The sequence below is a fragment of the Sorex fumeus genome, unplaced genomic scaffold (assembly GCF_029834395.1).
Source record: "Sorex fumeus unplaced genomic scaffold, SorFum_2.1 ptg000100l, whole genome shotgun sequence".
NCBI classification, from domain to species: domain Eukaryota; kingdom Metazoa; phylum Chordata; class Mammalia; order Eulipotyphla; family Soricidae; genus Sorex; species Sorex fumeus.
Window position 1 is genome coordinate 535762 of NW_026606157.1, and position 25606 is coordinate 561367.

Sequence of the window (25606 nt, forward strand, 5' to 3'; positions counted from 1 at the left end):
TACTGTAAGAATTTGCTTTCAAAGAACTTACAACACCACTAGACAAGAAATTATATATCTATTCCAACCCCTCCCCCCCAAAAAAAAACCCAAACCCACCCTTTCTCACAATACTGTGCCTGACTCTACAAGCATATTTAAAGGTGTAGATATGGACCTGAGTAGAGTGATGGGAACTGTGTGGACTTAACCATCACCATTTCACTGAATATATGAGTTTTGAGCTGGAATTTGATTTTGCAGATATTTTAACTAAAGAGCTGAAGGTCGTGAGCTTACTAGGAATGGATGTAAAAGGTGGGCATGAACAGGTTCTCCCAGTAGAGAGGAATGAGGTCTGAATAGGGTTGAGAGGTCATGAGCTCTGCCCCTACCCCCAAACATGGGCACTGCAGCCTGATTTAGCCATCAGCACCCCATCAACTTCTACTCTTTAGTGATTGTAAAAGTAAACGTTTTTATAGCCCAGGTAAGTAGTGAAACTGCATCTTAGGAAATTTTAACATTCAGGGGACGCTGATGTGCGAGGAGACAGATTCTAGAATCCACCAAGTAGAAATTTAGGAGTCATTTAAAATTTGGGAGTAGAAAAATCTGATGATCATCTAAGATATTTGAAAATATCCTAAAACATAGAATAGAATTTAGTCATTCATTGCACCCAAAGTAAAGACATTCTAGACAAATGACACTGTGGGTGAGTGTCACCTAGGCCTATAAGCTTAATGCAGTTAAACTTCGATTAACACTGGACCGTGGTCAGCAAAAGTTTTGTTCTGGAAAGTTCCACTCTGGGAACTTTCGGGCCATGCTTGAAATCGCTCAGCATCTGCCTGAAGGACACAAACCAGACTCACACAGTGAACTTTCTCCAACCAAAAGTTTATTGTGTCGTCGTTACATGGGGACTTCCTCCACTCCCTCTCGACTTCCAGGACTTAATCTTGGGGCAGGGAAGGGGATGCAGCCAGACAAGAACGTTTCAGGAGCAAGCAAGTCCCAGGTGCCTGCATAGGCAACAGGCACCAGGCCAGACCCAGGGCTCTGGCACAAAGGACATTCTCCCATCTCACTTGCCCCCACGGCGCTGCCGGAAGTAGCGGTTGTAGGCCGCGGGGTAGCCGTAAACCAGGGCGTAGCGTTCGCAGAGTTTGTAGTCGTCGCAGGCCTCCCGGCTGAGCTCATAGGCAGGCTTAGTGCGCTCTCGGATCCTGCCAGGGGCAAAAAGAACACTCGAATTGAGAGGTACAGAGTGGAGACAGAAGAGGGAACAGCGGGGGAAAAAAAAAGCCATGGGAGAGATTCCTTCTGTTCTCTAATATCAGGGAGGAAACAGGGAGGGAAGGTGGAATGGAGAAAATTTTGATAAATATAGAACTTCTCTTGCCTCTCTTCACCCCCACCCACCCACCTTCTAGATTCTTCCACTAAATAGGCCTTCAGGAACTGAGCAGTTTCCTGTATGCTGCTTTTAAGTTCTTTCATTGGGGGATACACTTAGAAATCATCTGTATGATGGAAACCTTTTTCTGACGTTATTCGAATCTGGGGTGCACACTCTTGGGGTGCGTTACCCACCTCTCTTGGGCCTTCGCTCTCCATCTCAGGTGTGGGGATATAAAGGTATTAGCATTTCTTCTGTTAATGAAGGGACCTTCAAAAAAAAAAAAAGAAAGAAATAATGGCCATTTAGGGAGATAGTTGTTAAAAACATGTCATGAATGTTTCCAAGCATACACACATAGGAAAACTCAGTAATGAATGTATATCAATAACTAGACTCTACAAAAATCAATGGCACTTTTTTCCAGCTCTCCCTGATCAAAACAAACCAATTGCTTAGAAACGGTCACATAGGCCACTGCAATTTTGCTGATTTGTTGTGTCTTTGGGTGATCAATTTGCCTTTCTTAATTTTGGTATTCCAGTTCATGTGTGTTTCATTTAATTGAGGAGAAAAATCTCTCTCCTGAGAACTTACAAAGCATACTTTTAGAGTACCAGTAAAAGGAAAGTTAAAACGTTATAAAAAATAATTTAAAAGTGAGGGTGGTAAGTTATTTCCTTCTAGAATCAGCCTTTTTAAGTCCAGATATTCAATAACACCCAATGTAATGCTGACGCCTGTGGTCTCCCTGAGGACTTGGCCTAGAATCTGTAATTGACAGTTGTCATTACTTCTTGTTTTCCATCTATGTGGTTGATGTAGAGACAGCTTAAATTTCCCAAAGGATATTTTATGACTCCTCAGTATGTTGTAGACAGTTAAAATGCAATATTATACCTCTTCAAGCTTTAATAACTGCTCATTTGGCAATTTTATGGCCATTGGATATTTAAATGTACTTTAGTTTCTTCCTGTTATTTGTATTTCCACTTTTTCTAAGATATAGGGAGAGATTTAAATAAGAAACACATTCACTTACTGATTTCATAGGATTCCATGCTTTCATGTGATTCTGGAATTAAAAACAAGATTCAGTTTATGATAACTTTCACATACTACAATGATGTAAAATTGGTATGGAAGAAGAAGTTAAGAGTCAGAGATAGGTGAGGAGGAGATGCAGCAGTGTGTTTATTGCAAATTGTAGGCATTGAGAATTTATGAATTTTTTTCTAGTTGTAGTGTTGCTGTGATGATCTTTATAGTTTAATTTAATTTTTATTGACATTGTATTGTATTATAGCATTATTTAAACCTCAAGTATGCATCCCTACAGGTTTTATTTATTTTTGATGTTGAAGGAATTTGTGAGCCCAGTTTTGTCTCTTATTTCCCAGGGCCTAGAAGTCTTCAGACTAGTGAAATAAGGTAATTTAAGTGCTAGACACTGATTTCCAAGAATTTTTTTTTCTCTGATTAACTTGGAACCTGCCCGAGAGCAGAGCTGGGGAAGGGACAGAAGGGGCTAAAAAGCCAGGTTTCTCTGGACAGTCTGTAGATTCTTAGCTGGGTTGACCAGAATTCCCTTCTATGATGTTCCAGAAGCCTCTTAAGAACCTATGTTATATTGGCAGCCACAGAAACCGCAGCTCCAGCTAACAGTTCCCACTGGGCATGAAGCCAGTTCAGAGAAAGACTTGAGACAGTGCCCAAGCATACATTTCTCTCTTCCACCAATCTCTCAAGCACAGCAGGTAATTTTTGCAAGAGAATGTGATCCAGTGAATTCACTAGAAAAATTAAAAGGAAGGCAAAGGACGGACATCTTGTGAATCATTTCAAGAATGAGAGGCAAAAAATGCAGAAGACTGGTGTTATAATTTAGGCTGAAGAAGAGCTGAAATATCCAGATAACCTAAACCTAAAACAGATTGAGCTAAATAATGTTGCATTAGAATTCTTTTCATTACCTCTGAATAGGTGCAGATTATTTAACAATATGCAAAACATTTTTAATTTTGACCACTGAAATTACAAAATCGATTTTCTCTGAGATTCTGTAAGTGAAAAACCTTTAAAATCAATATTTTTCTTTTTTTCTTTAAAAATTAATTCACTGAACAAATGGAGTAAGTTAGCAAGTGATTCCATCTCAAGAAAAGGCAAACTTAACACTAGAAACTGATTTTCTTAAAGGTGAGTGACTCTACCTCTTACCTGAGTCCAAATAAACATCTTTCTGAATTAGCAAGACTTCCAGATGTATAGCGACTTGTCATGGCAAGAATTTGCTTGTTCAGTTGGATGCAAGAGCCTGGATAGGTAGGGTTTCCCCGGGGCTTAATGCAATAGATTGGTGCCCATGAACTTAGGAAAAGTAAATTTGAAGGCACTTGAAAATTAGGATAGAGAAAAGGTAAAGAGGAGGAGGCAGGGGAGAAAGGAGGAGAAAAGAGTAAACTCAGTCAGAGTCAGCAAAAGGAAACTGGAGAAATGGAGAATGTTTCTCACCATAGCCCACAGCTGCCAAGGCCAAGGCTGCCAGGAGCAAGAGCACGAGCAGGCGCCTCATGGTCTGTCTCGCCGTGGACCTCCCTGTCTCGTGCCGAAGCCGTGGGGAGAGAGGCTCCTGCAGGCTTTGAGGGAAAGGCTGGAGCGTTTTTTTATAAGAACTCCAGCAGCTGAAAGGGGCGGAACAAGTAGGAGGGGGCCAGAGAAGGTGGGGACTGGTTGGCACCAAACTCACTCTGGGCCTTTTCCCAAATATTCATTCCTTCCGATATTATCTGCGTCGGGCGGACCCGGCTGTGTGGTGGCAGGATGCTGTCCGCTACGGAGTGGGCTTCACCCTGCTGGGAGGAGGCAACTCCACAGACAGGGGTTTGTCCTGCCTTTGCCTCTGATCTCCCCTCCTGGACCTCACTGCCGCTCTTTCAGGTTTGGTCCAAAGACAGAGTTACAGTGTTCTGTTGCTCCCTGATGGATGGATGAGAAATTCTGGGGAAAAAGAACTTCCCTTCCTTGGCGGATTCTAATTTTGATCTTTCTAGGAGGGCTGAACTCTCGTCCTGCACCAATGAGGCATTCACCTGGCCATAGGCTGCACCTTTTGCATTTCTCTAAGTGCTCAGCATCGCAGAACTGTCCAGTGGCCCCTAGAGTTCCCCCCACCCCCTGCCCCTCAATTGACTCCTTGTGACTTGTCCATCCAGTTTTGTGACTGCTGAAATCCAGGCCCTCTGCTCTTTCAGACAGCAGAGCCCTCATTTAAAGTGCAGAGAAGATGAGAAAACGTTTCTCGTTTTCTGAGCGCATTGTCTTGACAATTAACCCATTCGATATGCTTTTCCATGAGTGACAGATGAGATACAGGCACCGTGCAAGCTTCTGTGAGGGATCTGGAGACAAACACGACATACGTCCCTAAGGAAGTGAAGCTATTTACTATTCAGCTGGGTCTAGAGCCGTGTCTTCAAACACAGAGTTCGTGAAAACACACTATTCCTGCTATATTCTCAGCCCCACAGAACCTTATTACTTTTCTTAGGAGAGCAGGATTGCAATTTTCTCCAATGTTTCTGTTCACTGGGAATCCGAGAATCTTCTTGGCAGACAAATAGACCAAAGTCACTGAGCTGCAGATTTTAGAAGAGTTAAAAAGAAAAGGAAAACTCTCTGTTTATTGGGCTGGAAGAGCAAAATGAGGCTGAGAATACGTGGGGTGGGAAATGGCATTTTTCTTCTTTTTTAAAAAAATATATTTATTAATTTTTTTTGGTCAATGTGAAATTACAAAGTTGTTAATTATTAGGTTTCAGGTATACAATTTTACAGCTCTAACCCCTTCACCAGTGTGGTGTGACAATTTTCTGATAATGATTGATTTTAAGGAACAATGAGGAGCAACTGGGTGGAGTGTTATGCCTTTTTATACTTCACTGGGATGGACTTTTTCCTCTCACCTCCATCCTGTAAAATGCTTTGAAAATGGAAGGGGTCTCTGTTTAAGGAAGTAACTCAGTTATCATTTCAAGGATCAGGGGCCTTTGGTGGCCAAATATTATTCAGGTTTTCCTTTCCGATATTTTCATATTAGGGCAAAATCTCCAGGGAGTGGAGAGATAATAAAGTGGATAGAGCATTGCCCTGCACATGGTCAAGCCAGGTTTGATCCCTGGTATACTTCATATGTTCCCCCAAACCCTCCAGGAGTGACAGATGAGATACAGATGAGATACTCTGAGTTCAGAGCCAGGAGTAAGCCTTGAGTACCGTGGGAGTTGCCCCCAGACAAACATCTACAAGAACAACAATGAAAACCCAGAAAATTTTTAATGAGAAGAAAACAATCTTCAGGAAAATCTTAAAAAGAAAACAATGTAGGTTTGTTCCTGGGAACGTTAGTCACCACCGTTTCAAAAGATTGGTGACTGTTTTCTTCTTCAGAGCACAGATTTACTCTCAGTGTTTGTGAGAGTAAATCTTTCAAAGATAAATCATCCCGAAACCTTATTTTGCCATGAAATATTTGCCAACACTTATAGATATAAGCAAAGATTAATTGACTACATTCTATGTTTTTTGGGGTACAATGAGCCATGACTTGATCAGATGGCATTTTCTATTGACTCAGGTTGGTCACTAATCTCCACTTAGCATTGTGTGAAACAAGCTAAGTTCCTGTGCTTGTTTTGAGGTCCAAAAAACAAACAAAATTATGTAACTGCAGCTGGCACGTACAAAACTGGTATGAAGATGGAAAACAGCAGCTTTCTTCTGCGGCTCTCTTCAAATGAAAGAGAATTCTCTCTTTCTAGCTACAAACATGGGCTATGTAACCTGTGAACACTGTCTGCTGTAGCCAGATGTCAACACAACTCCCAAGTTCTAATGGCAGCTTCTCTACATCAGCTTCTGACATTGCTATTCTTGTTTTTTGTACTCTGAATTTAATCCTTATTCTTCATCTTTTTTCACAAGTAATTTTTATCACATACCCACTGGGATTTTCTAAGCTAAGAAGGATTCTGCTACCTTTGGACAACAAACATTTTCTGTTGGGAGCAATGAATACACTATTTCTTCATTCCTTTCCCTGCTTTCTGTGGATCACCTGGTTCTACTCTGTAAAATCCCACCTACATGTGCTAGATGGGAGCTCGGAGCTCTTCTTTCGCTGTTTTCCATCTTCATACAGTTTTGTACGTGCCAGCTGCAGTCACATAATTTTGTTTGCTTTTTGGACCTCAACAGTGCTGAGGGACTATTCCCAGTTCAGTGCTCAGGGAATCATGCAGTGCCAGGGATTGAAGCCAGGGCTACTGAATGCAAATCATCTATCTAACGTATTGAACCCATTCTCTGCCCTCTGGATCATGTATTTTTATCCAGGGGACTTGGCCAAACTTGTGAAGTAGGAACAGGACCTCTGTATTAGAGCCAAGACTGATGCGTCTCAGAAAAGAAAGCTAGAGGTAGCAAAAATGTGGAGGGGGGAGAAATGAGAAGAGTGACTGGTGCTGAATAAGACAGTTTTGGTGAATTGTAGAGAAAAAGAGCTCTGGGGATGGTGATGGGATGTGAGACAGGAAAAAAGAGACTTGTGGATAGACACCGAGTCCAGTGACCTAAGACTGTGAAATACTGAGCATCTCTAGAAAGGATTGCAGTGATTTGTCATTACTTTTTGCTGCTCATGCATTTTAAAGGGTATATTTATGGGTATGTCTTGTACTGGGTAGACTAGTGGTTTTCAATCTTGTATAACCATGGACTGGCAGTGTTCTATGAACCAGCAATTGAAAACCATTCCAGTTCCCACTTATATTAGGATATTAGATAATTATGAAAGACATTTCTTTTTTATTTTTGATTGTATTTTTTAATTGAATTACTGTGAGAAAAATAGTTACAAAGTTGTTTATGATTGGGTTTCAGTCATACAATGTTCCAACACTCTTCTTTTCATCTGTGTACATTTCCAACTGCCAATGTCCCCAGTTTTCCTTTTGCCACCTCCACCCACCACCACCAGCCTGCCTCTGCATACTCTTCTTCTCTCTCTATGGCAGGTACATCTCCTCCTCCTCCTCCTCCTCCTGCTCCTCTTCTTCTTCTCTTCTTCCTTCTTTTTCTTTATTATTTTTCTTCTTCTTTTCCTCCTCCCCTCCTCCTTCTCCTCCCCCCTTCTCCTCCCCCCTTCTCCTCCTCCCCTCCTCCTCTTCCCCTCCTCCTCCTCCCCCACTCCTGCTCTCCTCCACCCTCCTCCTCCTCCCCCTCCCCCTCTTCCTCTTCTTCTCTTCTTCTTCTTCTTTCTCCTCCTCCTCCTCCTTCTTCTTCTTTTTCTCCTTCCCCTTCCCCATCCCCTTCCCCTTCCTCTCCCTCCTCCTCCTCCTCCTCCTCCTCCTCCTCCTCCTCCTCTTCTTCTTCTTCTTCTTCTTCTTCTTCTTCTTCTTCTTCTTCTTCTTCTTCTTCTTCTTCTTCTTCTTCTTCTTCTTCTTCTTCTTCTCTCTCTCTCCTTATGGGCATTATGGTTTGCATTAAAGGTACTGAAAGGTTATTATGTATATCCTTTTGCCTACTTCTGAAAGACATTTCTGCAGACATTTTCTTCTAACTAAGAGGAATATTCTTTGTGGAGAATTTAATTGAAGATACTACTAGAAGTGAAAACAAAGGTGGTACAAACGAGATAGTGACAAGATTGCCAATTTTGCCAATCATACAGGACTCACAAAAGATTTGCAGTGTGGTGTCACCCGGGCAACAGAAGCCTCAGAATAATATGAAATCTTCTGTTCCATCCATCCTCAGGAGAGAATAATAATCACATCTTCAGATGCAGAGCTAGCCTCATGACTTAATCACCCTGTCATCCACCCCATCTATTTTTCTACCTGTTAATCCATTCACTCATCCATTTCTACATATCTAAACATAAATATAACAAATACTTGTTTTGAGCATCTTAATATGCTCCCACCCTGGGCAGATGTACCCTTGAGCAGATATACACTGTACCCTCATGAATCATCAAGTGTGCTCTAAGATTGCACATTTTTTTTTAAATTAGGAAATTCAACTTTGAAGAATTTAATTTTATTTTAGGTACAGTGGTTTATAATACTGTTTGTTAATGGTAGGGTTTCCTGTATAAGGCATTCCAGCACTGCACCCCCACCAGAGTGTATCCCTGCATCATTGTCCTAGTGTCCACCCCACCCTATCATCCTTCCTTTGCTAGGCTTCCACAATGAATTGACTGAATCCTCTTATGGAATGGTTTTGGAAGTTCATTGAACTGCCAAGAGAAGACCACATGATGTGCTTCCTTACTGGGATGGCCTCTTATATGGTCCTCCAGGGTATCTCTGTTTACAGAACATTGAATATAGTACTAATGATAAGCTGTGGTCATTCTGAATCAGCAGAGGGCAGAGGAGAGATTGGCAGAGCTACCAGGAATTACTGTGGGAATAAACTTCTCTGAAAAGTATATTTGCTGGGTGATATACCAAAAAAGTTCCCCCTTGTTGATATTTGTATGATGAGAACACTTGTAAGGTACTAACAACTTTGCTGTATTCTTCCCCTGAGTCTCTCTTCTCTTCCCTCTGTCCTATGTTGTTCTTTTTATCTTTTACAGATGGCAAGGCATTTTGTCTCCTTGAGGAATTTTCCTGGCTTCAGTCATATTTTTATTTTGCTATTTTTGCTACTCCATGAGATTCAGTTTTGTTTAAAGAATGTTGGTTTTATGAGTTCTTATTACTATTTTAGTGGCAGCACTAAAACCCTTGTTCTTCACAGAAAAGGAAGAGGCAAAGGAGGAAAGAGCTGAAAAGCAACAACTGTGAAAAAAAAGAGAAACTACTTTCTAGGTCTTTGGACAATGGAAGGAGAGATCATTGTTTTTAACTACTGATATTAGACCTATTGGTCAGCACTCTATCAACCACCCAGACTATTATTCCATCTATCCATGCATTCATTCATCCATCAATATATCTTCTATACCTTCGGCCATCCATCTATCTAATACATGTATTGAACATCTTATATATGCCCCTTCTAGGCTGAAAGTACCCTGGAGATGACAGTAATATTCTCCAATGACTTTGAGGTATACTTAAGTAAAATCTGTGATTGTGTCAACAAGAATCCTTGAGTTCCTAGTTTGAATTACTTGGATGGTTGTAACAAATTTTATTTGCTATCTTCTATCTTGTTTGAAAAAAAGAGCTGGGAAAATAGCTCAAAGGTCTGGAGTATATCCCTTACTTTTGGATGCCTGAGTGCAGATTTTATTAATAAAATTATACAATGATATAAATTTTACATGTTTCAAATCCAGTAATAAATCATATATATGCATATATATGTGTATATATGTATATATGCATACATATACATACATACATACATACATATATATATAAAGAGAGAGTCTTGTTTTATTTTGGGGCCACATCTTTTAGTGCTTAGAGCTTACTCCTGGCTTTGTGCTCAAAATCACTGCTGGTGGTGCTCAAGGGACCATGTAAGGGTACCAGGATTAAGCTCTAGTCTGAGCTGTGCAAAGCAAATGCTCTGCCTACTGTATAACTCTCCACCCACTAAATAAATTTTATGTTTAAGAAGAAAAATAGGAGTTCAATATCACAAGAAAGGCAGGCAAGTAAGAACACGTTTTAAATAATATTTTGTTCAATGTTTTAAAAAATATGAATTAGCATTGACTGGTTTCTACTTAAGCTCAGAGAGTTAAATACCATAGATCAGAGAAAGGAGTGAATTTGGTATTGGATACCCACTCCCTCATTTCTCTTTTCAGTACTCTGCACCCTCAAGTGTCTGTCTGTCCAAACACGCTCCAACTCAAATACATTGCTTTCCAAAACCTTTCAGCTCCCTTCAGGAATCATTGAGCCTCGTCCCAGTCTACGGACATTCATGTTTGCTGGCTGCCATCTGACACGAGTTCTGGTTTGGTATAGAAGAAAACAGGCTCCGCGATGTCTACATGGTGAATTTCACAGTTACTTAGACCCCAAGTGAAAGTGGAAATCTAGGCTCAATTTACAACATGCTTCTTTAATTCAAAGAAAAATAGAGAATAGTTTCTATGTCCCTGTTTTGGCTGCAGATAAATTTAGGAGAGGCTTGGCATTTACACACTGGTCTCTGGAAGCTTCTTCTGGGTGAAGGGTGAAGGTAAGTCTTGGGAATTCCTTTCAGAACCTTGGCTTTAGCTGGAGTAGAACACATATGTTTTATGTCTTTATTTTCTATGTCTGTTACCTCAGTCTTTCCCATCCTTCTGTTCTCTTTTAGTTATTCCAACTCATCAAGATAAAACCTTCCTTCACACACAGAAACACACACACAACAAAGTATTAGAATATTACTAGCAGGTATGAACCTAAAGGCATGGCCTTGTGAATTAAATGTCAGACACAAAAAACAAAGATGGTGTGAGCTCATTTGTTAGTGGAACCAAAAAAAGTTTCATGAAGCAAAGACTAGGACAGTCATTGTCCAGATTAGTAGTAAAGGGTGTGGAGACACATTGCTTAAAGGATACAAACTCCCAGCTATGAGCTAAATCATTTTTATGTATCTAATTTAAGGCACAGTGCTTATAGTTAAAAGCACCATATTGTATACTTAAAATTTTCTAAGAGACTAAATCTTTACTTGTTTGAAATGATTTTTATTCTTTATTTTATTTGACATAATGGTTGTTTACAAGACTTCATTTGTTTTAAGGGAACCATCTCACACCTCTTCAAAATGTGTGTGACCACATAAGTCCCACCAACAGACTAACGGATTGACACGCGTTAATCATTATACAACAATATCCTCCTACCACGTTCTATTGGACACTCTTCCCTCATTCATCCTTTTCCTCTCTCCTTCTTTGCTAACCTCATTTCTGTGGTTAGAGTCCATACGCTGTTTTCATCTGACATTTTATAAAATGTCCAATAAATGATTGAAATAATTCAGTCTTTGATTTTATCCTTTTGACTTGTTCCATTCAGCATAACCTCTTCTATTCCATTCATGTTATCACAAAAACCAAGAGTTCATCCTCTCTTAAAGCTGAGTAGTATTCTGTTGTGGGTGTGTACATACCATATCTTCTCATCTATGCACCTGTCATTGGGCACTTGAGTCATATCCATATCTTGGCTATTGTACATAGTGTTGCAATGAACATAGTTGCATACATCTTTTCCACTGAGCATTCTTGTGTTCTTCAAATAGATGTCAATATGGTAGTTGTATACTTTAAGAAGCAATCATACTGTTCTCCGTAGGTTAGACCAATGTACCTTCCCACCAACAGTATATAAGTATTTCTTTTAAGAGATTAGAATTTTGTGTGTGTGTGTGTGTGTATGTGTGTGTGTGTGTGTGTGTGTGGTTAGGGCCATACCTAATGGTGCTTAGGGAACTGTATGTGGTGCCGGGATAAAACTGGGGTTGGCTGAATGCAAGGAAGCACATTAACATTTATACTATCTCTCCCGACCAAGATAGAAAATTTTCAGAATTGATTTTTATGGGAGGTCATATCTGATTATTCTCAGGTGCTACTCCTTAGCTCAATGTTTGGAAGACCAGATGGTTCTGGGATCGAACCTGAGCCCCTACACCTTTGGAATATATCCCAGCCTGTGTTCTTGAGTGTTCCTAATGCACACATATGTAATTATGTGAGGTGATACACACGTTAATTTACTTGATCATGCTAATTACTGCAACATATATGCATAGATCATACCATCATATTGTAAATATTTACTCCTTACACTATTTATTCCATAAAACTGGAAAAAGGGAGAAAGAACTGTCTGGTCATTGGGATTGAGTTCTGGCTTTGCCATGTACTACTTAAGCAAGTGAAATTCAACAAGTTATTTAAATTTTTGATCTTCACGATTTTTAGTGGCACAGTGATTATAAAGCTGTCTCCAGATATTGGATGGATTGAATAGACAAAGAATGCAGAATTCTTTGATTAGTGACTGGCATGCCATATCAAAGAGTCTCCAAACATTATTAAATATTATTTTAAAATGGACTCACTAAAATTCACTGGTTTAATATTGCTTTAGTTTTTTTCCCCCAAGGAGTGAAGGAATAGACTGTTGAGAATGACCAAAGCCAAGTAGAAAATTGAAAAAGGGGAGTGAATGAATCAGCAAGGTCTCATCCCAGGGGAACTGAACTGGGAATTGGAAGAGCTCACTCTGGTTCCAACACTGCCACATTATGCCTGTGAATCTTCTCAGTAAACAAGTTAATTCTCTTTTTTAAATATAGTCCACAATGGTGAACTTGATACTTTAGTGCTTCTAGATTATTTTATCCGTTAAACAAATAAGCAAAGTAGAGAAATTATTATATAGTCCAGGAACATTCTTTAAAGGAACATTCTGTTCTTAAATGCAATTTTTTTGGATGTCCACCTCGTGCAGATCATTAGCAAGATATCTAGCAAAAACTCTTTACAAATCTTTGTCTGCTCATGGCCCTTATCTGATTTCATTCCTCACCTCACTGTAGTCTACTCACTTCATTCATTCAAGTTGGGTCTTGGAATGTTTTCAAATCCTTGGTGGTGCTTTCAGCTCGGGTTTGATCAGTGAGAAAAATCTGGAGGAGCACTGACATTCTGTAATCTGTCTCCTTTGTTTCACTGTCTAGTCAGTGCAGACCCTGAACATAGGATGATTTCTTTTTAAAAAGGAAATTTAAGTGGGACAACTCTGAGAAACACTTGCAGACTCATATTTGGGAGCATGGATATAGGACAGAACATGGTACAGTCTAAGCAGTGAATAAGCTGTGAAATAAGAGATAGCTTTCACGTTCGATTCATTCCCAATAGAACAATTCATCCGTGATGGAAAACAATGCCGCAAATGTGTATTGGGATGACCACTAGAAGTTTGAACAACCCTGCCACCCACTCCTCTTAGCAAGACTAGAGTCCATGCTTATTTGAATTTTGGTCACCTAGTCCAGGTGACCAAATTCTCCCCTTTTATTATTCTCTGTTTTCTGTTCTTCTCATGATACTAGATTATTTTCTGCCAATATTGAATTTTGAGAGATACTTATTTTGTTGAGGGAATAAGAGATTTTTTTTCCCATTAGGTAGGAGGAAAATGAGGGGAGACAAAATGGGACCAGAAGAAATAAAAGATAAACTGAAGGAAACAAGATGCACTGTTAAGTTCTGTTTTATTTTGTTTTGAAAGAGCATTAGTACTAAAAGGCAAGTGAAGTGGGCATGGCCTGAGATGTGGGATTATTATTTCCTGACTGAACTATGTGAGTGATGACAAATGTTACATAAGTTTTTGGAATGATTTAACAAGATTGAACAATTAAGCAATACATAGTTACTTGCTCATGAAATCTTAGTTATCTACTCTCTATTTCCAGCTGTCTTCCCCATCCTTTTCTTTCACAATTTCCCTGAATGCCACCAAGAGTGTAGCTGAACTGATGAACTTATTCCTAAAAAGTAATTAGGGTTTGTCCTCACACCTTTGCTCTTTGTGCTACATTGTCTTTCATAGTTTTTTCTCTCTCTCTTTTTTTCTTTCTTTCTTTCTTTCTTTCTTTCTTTCTTTCTTTCTTTCTTTCTTTCTTCCTCCCTTCCTCTTTCTTCCTCCCTTCCTCCCTCCTTCTTCCTTTCTTCCTTTTCCTTCCTTCCTTCCTTCCTTCCTTCCTTCCTTCCTTCCTTCCTTCCTTCCTTCCTTCCTCCCTCCCTCCCTCCCTCCTTCCCTCCCTCCCTTCCTAGATACATCATTATTTTTGTTGTTGTGGGGTCCAATACTGCGGGGAGGTGGTCTTAAAGTGCTGGAATCAAAACCAAGGTCTTGAACATGCAAGGCAGTATCTATTACTCAAGTCACATCTGCACACCCTGTCTACAGCAATATTTTTCCTTTTTATCATGGGTGCTCCCATGGGGTGCTCAGGAGATGTGGGAGTCCAACCAGTGATTCTTGGCCAACCTGGCCAGTTGTTCAATGCAGAGGCCTGAGGACATGAGGGTGCTCAGACCCTGCTATGCTGAGGATCCCCAGGTCACAATGGCAGTGTTGGTGACTTACAGGGTTACACCTGGTGATACTCAGCGGACCATGAGATACCAGGAATTCAACCTGGGGCAGGCACATACTAGACATATTCCCTTACCACTTTACTATCTCCTGGCTCCTTTACAGCAATTTTGGGCCTCAGAAGAGTTATCAGAGACTACCTCTCTCATGCTGTCCCTTGTAAAGCTTTCTACTTAGGTGATTTCTTCTTCTAAATACTCTTTCACCATTTAATTCTGTCTTTCTAGGACATCCCTTCTCTATTCTTTGAACTGAGGGCATTTCAGTTCTCCATCCGGTCACACACTTTTCCCCAGCCCTTGGCGGTCCAACCACCTATCTCCTCTCCCTTCTCTAGGGAATAAATGTGACCCCACCAGGCACATTTATCTATCAAACTCTAACTCACTATCTAGGAAACTGTCACCTCTACAAAGACTGGGATATATTTTTTGTTGAAAGAAGAAACAAGTCTCTTGCTGAAAATAAAGATTGAGCTGAATGCCTCTAGTGTGTTCTCATAGTAATCCTCTGATGCTCTTTCTCAGCTCTCTCCTGATTTCATTACAGAATACTCAAATGGCCTGTTTATATGATTGTTCTCTACACTGGATTTTAAGCTCCTCAAGGGAAGTAGAGACTATGGTCTATTGATTTAGTAGTTCCAGTCCCATAAATGTTGTCTCTTCTGCAAGCTGAGCACAGTGCTTGAAAACCACAAGACCTCAGTGAATTTGCCCTTAGTAATCCAATCCAGCAACCAAAAAGATTCCCTACCCTGTATCTGAAGTACAAATGTAATTCCTTGGCAATATTAGTAATGGTTATAATTTAAAACACTATAATTACATTGCGTATTAAAAGAAGGGAGGAAATGCTCTATAATTCATGTTTTCTACCCATGTCTTATGTAGCAATCCAATAAATAAATAAATAAATTAGCTGATTTATCCTCTTTATGAAATAGAAACATTTCCCCATATAATGTCATAACATATAATAGCACTCTAGCACTGTCCTCCCGAGTTCATTGATTTGCTCAAGCAGTCACCAGTAATGTCTCCATTGTGAGACTTGTTGTTACTGTTTTTGGCATATCAAATACGCCATGAGGAGCTTGCCAGGCTCTGCCATGTGGGCGAGATACTCTTGGTAGCTTGCCGGGCTCTCTGAGATGGACGAAGGAATCGAACCCAGGTCGGCCGCATGCAAGGCAAACACCCTACCTACTGTGCTATCGCTCTAGACCCACTTAATTGTAGGGCTTTAATACAAAAAAAGTGTTATTTCTGTTTTAGCAAAACTCTTATGACTACATCCTTTCTTAAAGACATCCTATACAGAGTTTATTAAAAAAAAAAAAAAGAGGCTGACCAAAATCTGACCATCCGCCTATCTACCAGATGGTCAGACTTCTTCATCAAGAACATGAACAATCTGTTTGAGGCTCTTCATGTTCCTAGAATGAACAGACGCCATTGGGCTACATATCACACGACAGGGACAAATGGAGACATTACTGGTGCCCGCTCGAACAAATTGATGATTAACGGGAAGTGATCAAGTGGTCTAGTGATCAAAATTAATTATTCAATTAATAAACACTAAACAAAAGCCAACCATTATGTTTTCTTCCAAAAGAAAAGAAAAAAATTCTTTAGAAGTCATTGATACAGACACATTGACACAGTATTCATCTTTAAGGATAACCATTCTTAAACTTTTCAATAACTTAACATCCAATTGGGCAAAATATAATTCAAGTTAGTTTTCTGGCTAGCAGTGATGAACACAGCATTTCTACTATCAACTACTGAAACTATTTACTCACTTGATGAATACATAAGAATATACAGAATAATAAACCAATAAAGGAGCATAGAATAAAAGTTCAAATTTCTAATTCAATTGGATGTCAATTGAAAACATATGTAAGATTACGATTCTAGATTAGTCTAAGAAGATCTAAAAACCTACAGACCTCAAAATTTAATGTGCCTTTTCAAAAATTAGAAAGAGATGACGCTCTATTTGTATCATGAAAACACACGGTTTCATTATATAACATATAATGGCAATGTAAAATCGAAGTATAGTGTAGATCTATGAAAAAGTTTCCCATCTCTTCAAGGAAAATCACTCAAGTAGCAAGAAGTCCTTTTGGGGGTTGAAGAGACGGTGCAGAAGTTAAGGAGCTGGTCTTGCATGTAGCCAACTGGGTCCAATTCTTAACATTGCCGGAATTGAGCACTACCAGAAGTGATCCCTGACTATTGAGTTAGGAATAAGTCGTAAGCACTGCTGGGTGTGGCACGATTCCCATCCCCCAGCCTCTCCAAAAAAAAAAAAAAAAAGGAAAAGAGGATAAAGAATCTCTTGTGGATGAGCCAACAACAAACGTTGTTGTTGTACTCTCTCCTGGAGTAGAGTTCTACATGCAACATGAGTTTTTACAAGAAAAGCGCAGTACACAACACCAGTGTCAGACTGACAGAGGCAAGAAGTTCAGTCAGCATGTATGAAACTTGGTCCCTTTGTTTCACCACAAATGCTTACTTTAATTTCTTTTCCTCACTTTTCTTTGATGTGGAAAACAAGACTTTCATCTGTGCCACAGTTCAAAATGAAACAGAATTTTAGTTTGAAAAGGAAAAATATGACTGCTTATGGATAACTTCTGTGCAAAATAGTTAACTCATGAAAAAGGATAAACTTTTTACGTGCACTGTGTGTGAATTTACTAAAATAGGTGAAAATAAGAAAATTAAATACAAAAAAACAACCCCCACCGCCAAAAAAAAAAAAAAAGAGCAAATTTTGCACCATGCTACCTTTTTTCCAGAAGCAGAGCTCTATTTGTTGGAATGAATTTTGATACTTTCTTTTCATCTTTAGATGACAATGACATATGAAGTTTCTCACAAGTTCAGAAGCCAGCGCTGGAGGATTTGTGGGGATACATGTTTTGAAGTCAAAGATTCTTGGACATGGGTCCAATTCTTAACATCGCAGGAATTGAGCACTACCAGAAGTGATTCCTGACTATTGAGTTAGGAATAAGTCTTAAGCACAGCTGGTTGTGGCCCGATTCCTGTCCCTCAGTTATATTTGGCTGTTCGCTATACTGTGCACTCTCAAGAAAAGTAGCATTCAAATATTTAATATTTTGGTGCCAGGAATAAATCAAATGGACAATGGTGTGAAAGCAAAAATATTTGGGAACACCTCGAGGTCAACTTTGACCTTAGCTAGTCTGGTGATTTTAACTTGAATTTCTCAGCCTCCACATTTGGCCTTAATATTATGTTTTGTACCTGGACTCTCCCCTTCTGGGGCCACACACAGTTCATCTGGCTGGAATTTTTCCTGTGCAGGCTCAAGATAAGTAAAAAAATTGACTCACTGTTATTCTTGCCAGAATGCCTTTCTCTTGCACAAAGAGAAAGCAACAACATAGATTGTCATGAATAGATCTGGCAAGACTGAATTGTAGGAATGATTTCCATATGGCATGAGATTAGAATTAATCATCAAAACACAGGACAGTTAAAGAATGCTAAAGCTATTGGAAGCTTCCGAAAGAAAGAAAAAAAAATGCAAGAAGGGAAAAAATACTGAAGCATCTCAGTAATAAAATAAATACATATAGGCCCTGGCATAGAATCTATTATTTAAATTATCTAGGGCTAAAATGATTTAGATTATCTAGGGCTGAAATGAGAAAATAAAATTCTCACTAACAGCATGCACTAGCATTAAAAAAATACATGAATAATAAAAGAAGCAGTTCTGACTACTTTTCAAGGAGGGCAAGAAAAAAAAAAGACATACAATCTGAAAAGCTCCAGAATAAAAATTCAAATGTGCATGGGTACAAAATATAGTTTAAAAGACTACTTGATGTACAATACGATTTACTTTAAAGATTTTTGGTTTGTGGGACCATACTCAGCAGTGCTTGAGCCTTATTCTTTGCTTTGTGCTCAGGGATAACTCCTGGTCATGCTTGGCGGACAATATGGGGTGTCAGAGATTAAACCAGGTAGGCTGTGTGTAAGGCAAGTGCCTTACCTCTCTCTGACACCAAGAACATAATTGAATTAAAACAATTTCCCCCTTATAATTTCAATATATAGGCTGGAGCCGTAGTATATATATAGGCTGGAGCGTTTGCCTTGCGCACAGCCAGCCCGGCTGAGCTGGGTTCAATTCCTCCGCCCCTCTCGGAGAGCCTGGCAAGCTACCGAGAGTACCTTGCCCGCACGGCAAAGCCTTGCAAGCTACCCGTGATGTATTCAATATGCCAAATACAGTAACAATAAGTCTCAAAATGGAGACATTACAGGGCCATTTAATACATTGGGCAGGCTGCATGGCTATTGCAAGTCGTTTTACGCTCTCTTCTGAGAGAAAAGGACAAAGGGTCTCTGGATCTTGGCCATTGATAAGATTCAGGTTATTTATATTAGATTATAGGTATTTAAGGAGTGAAGATTATGTTTAGTTCGTATCTGCAGTGTATTGTTACACATGGCCCAATGCATAACAAATAATACACATTTAATAATTTAATACACATATTTATGTTACATGTGTGTATACATAAATATATAAATCACAACTGGCTATTTTGTGTGGTGTTCAGGGGACCAGGTGGTGGCAGGCATAGTTTTGTTTGTTTTTGTTTACACCTAGTGGTGTTCAGGACGTACTCCTGGCTCTAAGCTCAGGCATCACTCCTGGGGGTGCTCAGGGGACCAAAGGGGAGTACCAGAGATTGAACTCAGGTTAACCATGTGTAAGGTAAGTGCTCTACTCGCTGTACTATTTTTCTGGCCCCTAATAATTTACTTTTATAAGTTTTTTATGCAGAAATGGCAGTTAAGTTCTGGAGGTTTTTGGCTGCCAGGGCTGGGTCTGTTGGGGTAGGGAGGGGGCTCCCCCCTCAAAGGCACCCCAAATGAAATAGCTTGGTGTGGGGTCCAGCGGCATGGCTATCGCAAATCGTTTTATGCTCTTTTCTGAGAGAAAAGGACAAAGGGTTTCTGGATCTTGGCCATTGATAAGATTCAGGTTATTTATATTAGATTATAGGTATTTAAGGAGTGAAGATAATGTTTAGTTCGCATCTGCAATGTATTGTTACACATGGCCCAATACATAACAAATAATACACATTTAATAATTACTTGCTAAGAAGTCAAGAAGACCACACAAAGGGATGGAAACACAAGCTTTGTTGTGGGACCCCTGGGTTTTATTCCTAGCACTGCATGGTCCCCCAAGTGCCATTGGGAGTGGCCCAAAAGGGAAAAAATTGCTTACTTAAATCTTGCAATCATCAGTACAAACAAAATATCTTATCTCATGGGGAAGATATAACTAATTGCTAGGTAGAATTTATAAAAACTGAGTGAACCATTAGTGATAGCACAGTTTCTCAGCACAGTGGAAATCATTCATTTGCTAATTTATTTTCAAACATGGATAAACTGCTTACTCTAATACAAATATTCTATTAATCAGAACTATATCCATTGTCAAGAAAATTAGCCTATAGGTGAATAAAAATAAAGACAAATAATTGCAATTTGCCGAGACCTCCAAGCCTACTCGAATTGGAGTCGAGCATCTTCCACCCAGATCCTCCAAATTCCAGTAGGCGGGGGTCACACCCACCACCTGGCCCCCTGGCGCCGTGTTTTCCCATCAGCGGCCAAGACTCAGAGACTATAAAATCCAGATCCCGGATGAGAACAGTGCAGTCTCTGCCCCCGCGCCTGGGTGTTCCTTCCCGGAGTCCCTTGGAGGGGAGCGGGTTGAGCTTTCCTCCCCGCCCCGACCAGGGCTACGGCAGCCGGAGACCTCCAGGACCAGCCACCACCATGCTGAGACCACTCTCCGCACACATGAAGGTACTGGCAGAGGGACAAAGCCACGCGGGTTCCGGGGCCGAGACCTCCAAGCCTACTCGAATTGGAGTCGAGCATCTTCCACCCAGATCCTCCAAATTCCAGTAGGCGGGGGTCACACCCACCACCTGGCCCCCTGGTGCCGTGTAATCCCATCAGCGGCCAAGACTCAGAGACTATAAAATCCAGATCCCGGACGAGAACTGTGCAGTCTCTGCCCCCGCGCCTGGGTGTTCCTTCCCGGAGTCCCTTGGAGGGGAGCGGGTTGAGCTTTCCTCCCCACCCCGACCAGGGCTACGGCAGCCGGAGACCTCCAGGACCAGCCACCACCATGCTGAGACCACTCTCCGCACACATGAAGGTACTGGCAGAGGGACAAAGCCACGCGGGTTCCGGGGCCGAGACCTCCAAGCCTACTCGAATTGGAGTCGAGCATCTTCCACCCAGATCCTCCAAATTCCAGTAGGCGGGGGCCACACCCACCACCTGGACCCCTGGCGGCTGCGCGACATCTTATCAGAACTTTTCTTTATGACATCTTATTATCTCATTCCTACTTTGGACAAACTTGCAGGCTATCGAATGTAGCCTGCCCACAGGGCAGAGTCTGGCAAACTCCCCGTGGCCTACCAAATATGCCAAATACCAGTAACAATGATGGGTCTCATTCTCCTAAAGAGCCGTGAATATAATCTCAGGGCTAGGATGAAAGAGACGTTACTGGGGCCTGCTCGAGGCAATCGATGATTAACAGGATGATGAAATGAAATGAATGAAAAATTGCAATTTAATAACATGTAAAAATACAGTGCAGAAGTCATTCTATAGTGGAAATGCCAATTGATGCAAGTAAGTCAAAGTTTCTAGTTAAAATACAGATTACTAAAGCAAAGAAGTTTAATAATAATTTGAATAATATGTGGTCTTTAAAAGACAGAATATTAAGAATTAAGAAAAGTAAAGGTCTAAAATGAAAGAATGGAAAAATTCTTTCAAGAAAATTTGAACCAAAGGAAAATTGGTATATGTCTTAATACTTGACAAAGTAGAAATTAAAAAAACTGTTACATTTATATTTTATGTAAAATATAAAGGTCCTATTTTATATTGTTTGTTATTAAAGCACTTATATATCATACTTTTGGTATTTAAAAAATATTAGTAGAAAAGAGAAAAAGCATTATGAATCTAACAAATCTAATATTTAACAGATTTAATATAATTTGTTGCCTAAGAATAGGTTAAGTAGTAAGTTAAAAAAGCTCAGGCATGGGGCTGGAGTGATAGCACAGCAGGTAGGGAGTTTGCCTTGCACGCAGCCGACCCAGGTTTGATTCCCAGCATCCCATATGGTCCCCTGAGCACCGCCACGGATAATTCCTGAGTGCAGAGCCAGGAGTGACCCCTGTGCATCGCTGGGTGTGACCCAAAAAGCAAAAAAAAAAAAAAAAAAAAAGCTCAGGCACAAACAATTATCAAGCTGGACATTTTAATACAATCTTTAAAGTTGTAAAAAAAATTTACAAATTGTTCACCAATTGAGAAAAATTATTCATTGTTTTTCTAGCACATTTTCAAAAATATTCTATAGGAAACCTTAAAAAATTCTAAAGATCAATATTAAACATACTGATGTCACTGTCCTCCCATTGTTCATCGATTTGCTCAAGCAGGCCCAGTAATGTCTCCATCGTGAGACTTGTTGTTACTGTGTCTGGCATATCGAATACGTCATGGGGAGCTTGCCAGGCTTTGGCGTGCGTGCAAGATACTCTCGGTAGCTTGCCGGGCTTTCAGAGAGGGGCGGAGGAATTGAACTCGGGTCGGCCATGTTGGCTGCTTGCAAGGCAAATGCCCTACCCGCTGTGCTATCGCTTCAGCCCATCATACGTAACAAAATTTGTGAGAGTCAAATTATTGCTGAGGGAGAACGCATAATTTCATACATTAATCAAACCATAGAAGATATTGAAAATAAATACATGCAAAACAAGAAGTGGGAAAAAAAACAACATAAGAAGAAGGAGCAGACAAGAAATCAATAAGAAAGAGAAAAAACACAGCATAGAAGCCACTTATAGAAACTTATTGTTTAAAAGATGAATAGCTCAGATCCCCAAGTCACCATCCAGTTAAAAATTTAACTCCAGCTGTATCACCTTATTTCAAATTTTAGAATTCTTGGAGTGTGAGGTCGCATTTATGGCTGCACGACATGTTATACTCTATACCTTCGATGTACCAGGAGTCTCACACATTGGATAGGATGTAAGGTAGAAGGCAACCAGCTTCAATTTATAAAATATTAGCACACAAGCTTCAACCTGTAACATGTTAGTTATCTTTTACATGAGGGCTCAATGGCTCCAGGGTGAGACAACAATCTTCACACATTTTCTTCTAAGGAGATCTTTTTGGATCATTTTTAGAGAATTATTTATAACCAGGGTTGGCGTGATAGCACAGTGGGTGGGGTGTTTGCCTTGCATGCAGATCACCTGGCCGACCCAGATTCGATTCCTCTGCCCCTCTCGGAGAGCCCAGCAAACTACCGAGAGTATCTTGCCTGCACGGCAAAGCCTGGCAAGCTATCCGTGACGTATTTGATATGCCAAACACAGTAACAAGTGTTACAATGGAGAAGTTACTGGGCCTGCTCGAGCAAATTGATGAACAACGGGAGGACAGTGACAGTGATAGTGATTTATAACCAGCAATACAAAATAAACTATATATGGCCTGCTGTTGGAGCAGACTTGGATGATGGTTGGGAAAACTTAAAAAAGGGTGGTGGGTAAAATGTAGTGGTGGTGGGGTCGGTGTTGGAATATTGAATGTAATAAATTATTGTAAACAACATTATAAAAATTAAATAAATAAATAAATAAAAGATGAAGAAGAACACTATCTGTGAAAAAATGAAAACATTAAATCCAAAATTAGAGCAGGAAGAAATAGAAAATTTAAACAGATTTTTTAAAAAAAAGTCATAGAAACTAGAATGGTATCCAGACGTTGGATACCAATACAAAGAAATTCACCTCCAAAGACCCCTGGTCCAGAGTACTTTGTCTTTAGGCCTACAGATCTTCTGAGCAATGCTATCTTATATAAGTTGTTCCACAAAATTAATAAGTTAAAGATGTTTTACTCATTTAATGAGACTTGTGAGCTCTTGGTTTTAACATTGTTCTCTAAGTTAGTTGTCCTCAATGATTTATACAGTCCTTGTTTGTCTTGGATGCACATTTGCTTACCAATCTCTTTGCATTCAATTTCTTCTCTGTGTACAATTTTAAAAGTAAATCTTTTACCAGAAGGGCTAGCAAATAGTAGATAATTAAGCATTTCTCTAAAATATATTTATTTTGTCCTTCATTTGAAATAGTAATTTGCTTAAGAGTGCCATTTTAGTTTGAAAGTTGCTTTCCCTTATACTCCTAAGATGTTTTTCCAGCATCTTTTGGCTTCTGTGGATATTATTGCAAAATCTAAGGTTAGTATAAGGGTTTACTTTTCTCATCAGTGACTTTTAGATTTTTCTCTAAATCTTAAGTCTTTTTATTTCACTCTAATGTGAGTCAGTGTGGCTATGTTTTTATTTATATAACTGTTCTCCAATTTGATGAATTTTCTTCTTTCTCCAATTCAGTATTTCTAAGACTTTATTTCTTCAGTTATCACCTTTGTCACATTTTCTCCAATGCTTACTCTTCTACTTTTTCTAGTTTGTATTGGTTGTTTTCACGTTAATCTTTTTTTGTCTCCTCCTCCTCTTTCTCTTCTTCCTCCTCCTCCTCCTCCTCCTCTTCTTTCTCTTCCTCTTCCTCCTCCTCCTTCTCTTTCTTTCTTCTTCATCTTTTTTGTTTTGGGCCTACACCCAGTGGTGCTCAGGGCTTACCCCTACTCTGCACTCATGTATCTCTTCTGGTGAGGGTTGGGAATCATATAGGGTGATCTACCTGCTGTAGTATCTCTCCAGCCCCTCGATTAAGTTTTGTTTTTTTAATGTAGGAGTATTCTATTTATTCAGCCATTGATTAAGCTGATTGAATTGGGAATGAACTCTACACTACTTAAATTTTTTTTAAATTGAATATCTTAGAGATAGACCATTACAAAGGTGTTCATAATTGGGTTTAAGTCATACAATGATCCAGGATGTGACTGCCAAGGCTTCTGGAAATACAGGAAGGTGGGGAGTTTGTAGCCTATCCTGACCCCGAGAAAACCTGGAGATTTCAGTCACAAAACCCACATACTCAAATTTGCAGATTATATCTTGGTGAGGTCTTTCCTGAGATGGTGGAGTTAGGCCAGGGGTATAGCACTGATTTTGGATTGTGGAAGCAAGTGGCTGCCAGGGACTCTGTTTTGGTGGGCTCCAGGCCAACCTGCCCCCCTCCAATTTACCCTGGTCTGTTCAGCCATTCGTGGGTCTGGGCTTAGCTACGGCTTTTGATCTTTTTCGAGATTTATTTATGGGTCTCTGAGGCAAGGCCAGTAGTAGAGCTTACGTGATGGTGCTGGAGTTGGCTCATGATGGTGACTGCCAGTGCTTTCAAGAGTATTGGGAAGTTGGGGGAAGCAGCCCATCCCAACTCTGAGAAAGCCTGAAGATTTCAGTCACAAAACCCGCATACCTGAATTTTCAGCAGATTATATCTTGTGGGCTGGAGCAATAGCACAGTGGGTAGGATGTGGCCAATCCGGGTTTGATTCTTCTGCCCCTGCTACCGAGAGTATCTCGCCCGAACAGCAAAGCCTGACAAGCTCCCCGTGACGTATTCGATATGCCAAAAACAGTAACAAGTCTCACAGTTTGTTGTGAGATATTACTGGTGCCAGCTCGAGCAAATCGATGAACAATGGGAGAACAGTGCTACAGTGCTATATCTTGGTGAGACAGTGGAGTCAGGCGGGGGGCGGGGGATGGTATGGTGGCAGTTTGAGATTGTGGAAGCAAATGGCTGCCAGGGGCTCTGCTTGGGAAGGCTCCACGTTGACCCATTTCCCTTCAATTTACCATGGTCTGTTCAGCCATGTGCCGGTCAGAGATTAATTGTGGCTTTTGATCTCTTTCGAGTTTTGATTCATTTATGGGTCTCTGAAGTAAGGGCGATAAATGAGCTTGTATAGCTGAGCCATAGGTGTTTTGTGGCATGGCTCCCACATACTTA

At 40.2% G+C, this 25606-nt stretch overlaps 1 protein-coding gene across 1 annotated transcript; it reads right to left on the minus strand.

Moving 5' to 3' along the window:
* Positions 1-875: 875 nt before the first annotated feature.
* MGP (matrix Gla protein) lies at positions 876-4012 on the minus strand. Its single transcript, XM_056134642.1, has 4 exons — positions 3899-4012; positions 2427-2459; positions 1579-1654; positions 876-1211 (listed from the first exon to the last, which is right to left on the minus strand). Exons 1-4 carry the CDS (start codon positions 3957-3959, stop codon positions 1070-1072), a joined length of 312 nt encoding a protein of 103 aa, XP_055990617.1. The 5' UTR covers positions 3960-4012; the 3' UTR covers positions 876-1069.
* Between the last annotated feature and the right edge of the window lie 21594 nt (positions 4013-25606).